The sequence below is a fragment of the Solea solea genome, chromosome 9 (assembly GCF_958295425.1).
Source record: "Solea solea chromosome 9, fSolSol10.1, whole genome shotgun sequence".
Lineage (NCBI taxonomy): Eukaryota > Metazoa > Chordata > Actinopteri > Pleuronectiformes > Soleidae > Solea > Solea solea.
The window spans coordinates 27,807,740-27,815,650 of record NC_081142.1 but is presented as its reverse complement, the minus strand read 5'-3'; the positions used below and the strand labels follow the sequence as shown (position 1 = coordinate 27,815,650).

Genomic DNA, 7,911 nt, shown 5'->3' with positions numbered 1-7,911 from the left:
TCACCCGGGGGTCAAACACAGGCTCTTCCACTGATCCACTGCTGTCCAGAGAGTCACTCAAACACAGAGTTATAATGCTGTTAGTAAAGCAGTGTGGGCTTGGCTACAAGATGGGTTTTTTCCAATAATGGGACTAAACTGATCGTCAGTGCTTCAACCGGGGGTGTCAAACATATGGCCCGCGGGCCAGAATCAGACGGTCCAATCTGGCCCGCAGGATGAGACTGAAATCATAATGTGAAATACTATATTTGACTATACTGTAAGCTGTAATGCACATGTGTAAACGGTAAACTGAGGCATGGTATTATAAAAAGATCCTTCATTATTTTACTGGTCTTGAATGGACTTGAGATCAAATGGCACCAATGTTTGTGACCCCTGAAGTGAGATGAGTTTGTGTCTGAACCAGTGTGTTGTTTAAGGAAGAGTCAACACGAGCAGCGAGGGAACAGTAAAGATATGAAACAGAATATGATACGTAACAGTAAACCAATGATGTTTATGACGTCAGACTAGCGTCCACACTGGGTCACCAGGGTCGGTATCACTTTATGTTGATAGTCCATTTTTGACTCTCTCCTCGTGGGTCGACGCGTCTTTATATCGACTGTTCTCACCTGTTTCTGTGCAGTTTCTCTACTGAGTTCAGTTCAGTGTCAACCATCAAATAACAGTCAACTAATCTATGATTTGATGTTTACTTGACAATAAACATGTAAGTTGCACAGTCTACAGAGAACTAGTTAAATGATGGTTGAGTTACCACTCACTGACAGGTAGTTAATTGTATGTCACTCTTTGTTGTAGTAACAAAGTAATACAACATGTTATAAATGATTATTTTGTTACATTATTACTTTAACGGCAGGATGTAGCTGTAGTAACTGAAAACAATAAAGTAGTGAATGCACCGTGGTCGTCTTGGTTGAATGTGAATGTGTTGGTGTGTGTCTGTGACTTACAATCATGTGACTCTGTTTTAAGCCACATCACCATAGTAACTCACACTCTGAACATAACCTTGACCAGATTATGTTCAGAGTTTGGGATTAAAATGCCCCAAACTGCGCTGTCATTTTACTGTTTCACTTGTAGGTATGAAGTCATTTGCCAAACACTGTAAGTGTTGACATGATACTGAAAACCTGCTGATTACTGATAATCAAAAATGTCACACTAGGGTTGTTTTTTTTTAACCCTAAACCTTCTTGAAATAGAGAAAATTAACCTTTTTTTACAATGTCAAGGTTCTACTTTTTGTGCACTTTGTGTGTTTCTGTGAATTCTGGTCGTGTGTCTGCTCTAACACAAAGAAGCTGTGTTTGTGCTGCTGCTGCTGATGCTGCTGCTGCTGCTGAAATAAATCTTCTCCATCGCTCGCCTGTCATTTACCAAAGCCAGGCTGACCAAGGCGAGCGATGTAAATGGGGTTTGGCGGGAGGCAAATTGACAGCATGGAGCGAGAGAGGGAGAGAGAGGGAGAGAGAGAGAGAGAGAGAGAGGTGTGAGCCATTGTTTAAAGCTCAATAAAATGCCCGACATAACTTGTATATTTATCTTCTTTAAGGAGATCATAGATATAGTTTAATGAGCTGTGTGTTAGCTTTGAGCGTCATGTGTTCATTACAAACACAAAGGACATCAGAGGTTCCATCATGGACGTGAGCGTGTGAGAGCAGCTGTCCGTCTCCTGCTCCTCATAAGACACAGTAAACACAATAGCATCAGAATAATGAATATGGCTAATATACATCTAATATGCATATATATAGTGGCCTGTGTCAATAACTAAGAGACAGAGGCGCAGACAATGGAAGGAGGCGATAAATAAGGCCTTGATCTATTCTGTTCTCCTTATCTGCAGCATAAATCTGTCTGTGGGCGGCCGGAGCCTCCACGAGAGCCAATAACGTTCAGGTTGTGGGAATAACTGAGATTTAATAAGCAATTCCAGCGGGCATTATGAGAGGCCGTCAGTGGTCATGGTTGTTCTTTCTCCTCCATGATATTGGGAAGTGACCAGAGTGGAGATTTATTACAAGGGCAGATATGGACCTTCACAGTGGATTAATGAAGAAGGTGTGATGCTGCATTTAATGACTCACACTCACTGAGGAATGTACTGAAAGACAGTTTCACCGTTTCATTTCTCATCACTAACGACAGCTCGACTTAATCATGTACAGTCATTGACTCTAATTACTCTGCTTTTAAACTCACAATATATCACACAACTAACATTAATGACGTCAATATAAAGTCCTGAGAATGTTTCATGTTATTTAGCTAAGCATTAAATAAAGTTATTCAGGTTAACTTTATATTGTTAATGTCAGTAATAACTGTTAACTGGCAATTACATGAACAGCTTTAAGTGACTATCAATGCCTTTCTATGTTACCGTTTATTAAAGGTGTCTGTAAAAGTGAAACCTCACCAGACCAGGTATTACAAAATGAAATCATATAATCATAAAGCACTGGATGGAACCATCTAGTGGACTGAAATGTCAATAGATTAATTTTTTTTATTGTAATCCATGAAAAAGTTCATGTTTATTTGTAACTTGCTGAACATAATGGTAATATTGTCACACAACATATGGCGATATTTCACAGTATTAACTGTAATTATATATTGAGATTGTATATAAGCATCCATACACAACATCAGCTATTTTAAAACACAAGCCTGTGAATCCCTGCCATACATACATACTGTATATTGACAATTACTTGTAACACAGCAAAACACTGTAAAACAACACGTGATCAATAACATGTGACATGTGTGTAGGCGTTCACATGTGTGATCACTCCCTGTGTGGTGTCCTGCTCTGGCCTTTTCAGGGTTAAAACAGGGTTTTAGGGCTAGAATTGGGTTTAGGTTAAGGGTTAGGCAGCATTTAGTTGTGATGGTTAAGGTAAAGGGGTTTGGGAATGCATTATGTCTTTGAGTGTCCTCCGTGTGTGTGCACGTGTGTGTGTGTGTGTGTGTGCGTGTGCGTGCGTGTGTGTGTGTGTGCGCGTGTGTGTGTGTGTGTGTGTTTAACGGCACGTAGCGAGGCGCTAGGCCGAGTGACAGTGATGAATTAGCCTGCTGGTAATAACCCTCTCTGATCTCAGCCACTCTCTCAGCTTCTTGTGGGGGGCACTTTTAATTGTGGCATGTATCCCAGCATCCCCTGGGGCATGTTGTGCACCTTCTTTACACACACACACACACACACACACACACAGAGAGAGAGAAGAAAGAAAAACTCTCCTGATAAACACTGTGCTGCACACATCCACTCTCCTCCTCATCAGACGCTGTCTTTGTGTGAGTGTACGCGACTGGATTATTTATCAAACTGGAGAAGAAAAAACACACTCCTGTGAGGAGGAGGGGGGGGGGGGGCTTAAGGATTTCTTCCACAATAAAAGAGCTGACAGCTAACCTGCGTTTGGCATAAACTCGAATATCCCACAGAATGTGTCCTGACCAAAGCCATCAGGAGGAGCCATATATATGTAAATGCTGCTCCCTCCTCTTATTTATGACCATAAAGAAGAAGAAGAAGTAGAATGGTGAATAATGGCTCCGCCGTTTTTTTGATTTATTTTTCATTTTTTGCAGGTGCCAGGCGCCGCTGTTTATTTCCCAGGTGCTTTGTGTGAGAGGAGATTTATTTAATTTGTGATGAATAGGTGACTCCCACAGAATGTCCTCTCCTGCTCAGGAAATGAGGCTCAGTGTTTAATTTTCAGGGTGGTGTGTGTGTGCGTGTGTGTGTGAGGCTGTTGGACTGTAAAAGCTCTGCAGTGCAGCCACGGTTTGAATTACGGGGGAGTGAAGGACAGCTCTGCTCCCCTGAATAGGACACAACCTCCCTGGAAGTCTACTTTGAGACACTGAAGGAGGAAATTGAAGGTCTGAAACATCACCCATGCAGTTTGGAATGGTCAAGCCCTCGGTCAGACTTGTGTTTCCAGAACAGTACTATAATATATATACTATACTATACTATATACTATACTACAATTATATACTATAATATACCTATCATATAATATATCTATAATATACTATAATAATCGTGAAGTAAGAGTCTGACTTAACAATCATTTTCCATTTTATTTTTGTGTGTAGGCCGTGCTGACGGACACACAGGTGCCTGTCTGCTTGCCATGGTTGTAAGACAGTAGGGAAATGACATGAGTGACATGACATGACGTGTGAGAGAGAGACACGCAACACTTTTTGTTTGCGCTGCCACACAATGCAAACACACAAAAACATGTGTGTGTGCATATGAGATGTTTAGTGGCACTGAGTCATTGATTTTTAAATGTATGAATGGAAATGTGAGCTTTTTTCTTACAAATGAGGGCAAATTTGCAATGTAGAGACATCAGAGTCACTGATATCATACATTTTAGGAGCATGGAAGCTATTATATTAAATATTAAAACATTTAAAATGTACATATACATATATACATATACATATATATATATGTATATGTATATGTATATATATATATATACATATATATATACATATATGTATATACATATATATGTATATATATATGTATATACATATATACATGCCAATACATATGTGTGCCAAGACATGATGATGGAAAGACAGGCATTTTATTAATGGAGGCTTATGAGTACTCACTCCTTCAGAGCGAAATGTAAAGATTATGAGAGTAATGCCAGTGTGTGTGTGTGTGTGTGTGTGTGTGTGTATTCCACAGGCTGAGGGGATCCTCAAAGCGTGGGCGACCCCGACTTTACAGAATGATTATGGCCAAGAGCCTGTGGTGACTAAGATCTGGAACACCACCATGACAGAGGTAAATAATAACAGTATGATGACATTTGAATAATTATTCAATTATTTTATTATTTTAAATGACCGGTCACGACCCACCAGCAGTCCCCTTATTGTTGCTGTGTATCACACTGTGGGAATTACTAGATCATTTTAAACACTGTAAAAGCTTCATTACTATCCACTGTTTCCATCCAGCTGAGATGCTGCGGTTTCACCAACTACACAGACTTTTTGGGCTCAAACTTTGAAGAAGAGAATGGGGGCAGTCTGCCGCCCAGCTGCTGCTGGACCAACAACGCCCCCTGCAGCCCGGGCGAGGCAGAGCGCAGCGCTGTGCAGGTGAGACAGCAAACAACACACAGACATGCAGCACCGGTGTTGTACGTGGAATGTACATGTTTGCCTTGTCCGTCCTCAGGGCTGTTTTGGACACATCCTGGAGGTCCTCAAAACACATGCCAACATTGTGGGAGGAGTCGCAGCTGGGATCGGAGTCGTAGAGGTAAAATGACACGAAAAGCAAAGGAGGAAATATCTGAAGAAGGTGATGTGTCTGCAATTTAAACCTCACAAAAGTCTGAACTCCAGCTCCAAGGCTGCCTGAAATCTTTGTTTTACATGTTGCATGTAGTCAAGAGGAAATCTCCACCGCAGGCAGTTTAATAAGGAGGCAGCTTTTAGGCACAGGAGCCTGAAGGGGCCAATATGTCATACCTGAGGACCACTAGTCATCGTAGCTGAGCATACAAAACAAAAACAATCACCCAGTGAATTTCTCCTGCTGTGACTTGGATATTATCCTGTAATTAGACGAGGGAGCTGGTGGGAGAATCTCTGGAGAATATGTGGAACCACTTCTCTGGACATTCTATACCCACATCTTGTGGAGGGGAGAGGAAAAGGGCTTTGTAACCTGAGGGTAGCCAGTTTGAATCCTGGACCAGGTCACAGGCTGGGTGAAGTACCCCACCTTCATTACTCCCTGGACACAGATATGTTCCTGAGCCCAGTTTGTGTGTTGACTCCTGGTGTGTAATAAGGATGGGTTAAATGGGTTAAGTACAACTCACCATCACCAACTGGTTTATGGGCAAATATAACTAGTAGGGCTTCGGTACCTGGTCACATACCAGCTATAAGGAAGCAGCTGTCAATTCAATTCAATTCAAATGTATTTGTATATCACCACATCACAAATGACATTATCTCACATACATATCTTATAGATAGTACGACAGAAACCTTTACAACATCATAGAGAGCAGTTAACTCCAAAGTTCCTCACAGTGGAACTGCAAGCCATGGTGATGTGGTCAGAGAGTCTCTGAGGTTTATAGTATAACGACCTCAGTTTATCTGAGTTTAAAAGTAGAAAGTTACAGATCATCCAGGACTTAATGTCTCTGAGACATTCCTGATTTATTTCATCCGGCCTCATTGATAAATATAGCTGTGTGTCATCTGCATAACAATGAAAGTTTATGTTGTGCTTCCTAATAATGTTCCCTAGAGGAAGCATATACAGTATAAGGTAAAAAGTATAGGCCCAAGCACTGAGCCCTGTGGAACTCCACAATGAACTTCTCTTTTCAATGAGGCTTTATCATTAACATGAACAAACTGGAATCTATGATGTGATCTATAACCTGACTGGAAATCTTCAAACAGGCCATTAATGCACAAATATTCACATAATTGATTTGCAACTTCATTTTCTAGGATCTTAGAAACAAAGGGAAGATTTGATATAGGTCGGTAATCAGCAAAAACATCTGGGTGGAGGGTCACTTTTTTGAGAAGGGGTTTAATAACTGCTACTCCGGGTTGTCATGGTGTTGGGTTTCTAATAAACTTCACCAGATATCTAGATATCTGGTGAAGCTGCTCCATCCAGAGTGGGACGGACGCTGTCTCTCCTCATGAGACCAGGTTTTCCCCAGAAGATTTGCCAAATATCTAGAAAACGAATGTTGTTTTCTGGACATTGAATGACGACATGCAGCTACACATGTCATCACTGGTCACACTGGGCAGAGGGTCAGAGAAAATGACAGTGTCCGACAATGATTTAGTGATTTAGTGTACCTACACACACACACTCAACATAAACCTTTGGTGTAACCCGTCATTACTGCCGACGTGAGTAACTTTACTGAATCTACGTTATCTTTAGCCACTAGTTTCAGATAAGACTCTCTGTCGCCCCCTCTGGCTCCGGGGGAAACACTTGACTGTGGTCATTTTCACGTTCCTTAGGATAGAGTCACCAATCACTAGAGTTTGCTGCTCAGTCTGTGTGGTGCTGAGTGGAGAAAACCTGTTAGAGGTGTGAACTGGTTGGTGGTGAACCAGGGTTTTCTGTTTAGAATTACGCCTCTTACTACAGACAGTCTACGGGAGCTGCTGAGGGAGCTAATGGAGCTGCTGCTATCTGGTCTAAGTGACTTTGCTTCTGTGGTGCGGAGCAGAGTTTCTACCTCACCATGTCAGACGCCGTTTGTCACACAGAGAGATGAACGATGTTTGTGACAATTTCTACTATCGTTGTCTCTCCAGATTGCTGCCATGATAGTGTCCATGTATCTCTACTGCCGCCTGGACAAAAGAGTGAGCTGAAGCTCCATCAGAGGACACATGGACAGGCATGAGCGATGCATCATATTAACTCTGATTTAGCAACATCACGTCTTCGCTTGCTCTTTTTCTTTCTTTTTATCGAAATGCCTGATTTCACTATAAACTCCAGAATTAGTCATTTTAGAAAATGTAGCAGGTAACAGATGCTTTTTATGACAGTTATAAAGTGTAAATATTTAATAGTCATCAATAAAATATTTAAAAAAAGAATCCTGAGAGCACTTTTTTAATGAAATACAATGACTTATATGATGATTTATAATGTGAAAGACTATCATCCATGCTGTAGTTGAGAATCGCTCCTCATTTAGTTACTTTGAAAGTCACTGGTGTTATTTCTGTCCAGGCTCACGATCACATTCTTATTCATTATAACTTTCAAAGATATTTCAAGATCATTATACAACCCACACATATTTACTTTGCATTATATAATGAGACCAA

General features: G+C 41.0%; 1 protein-coding gene across 1 annotated transcript in view; it reads left to right on the top strand.

The window, feature by feature from the left end:
- LOC131465814 (tetraspanin-1) overlaps window positions 1–7,644 on the top strand; it is an 18,215-nt gene extending 10,571 nt beyond the window's left edge. The window contains exons 5-8 of the mRNA XM_058638722.1: window positions 4,751–4,849; window positions 5,026–5,169; window positions 5,249–5,332; window positions 7,387–7,644. Of these exons, the coding sequence (XP_058494705.1) occupies window positions 4,751–4,849; window positions 5,026–5,169; window positions 5,249–5,332; window positions 7,387–7,446 (387 nt within the window). The 3' untranslated portion in view covers window positions 7,447–7,644. The remainder of the gene's footprint in view (window positions 1–4,750; window positions 4,850–5,025; window positions 5,170–5,248; window positions 5,333–7,386) is intronic.
- Window positions 7,645–7,911: the final 267 nt, after the last annotated feature.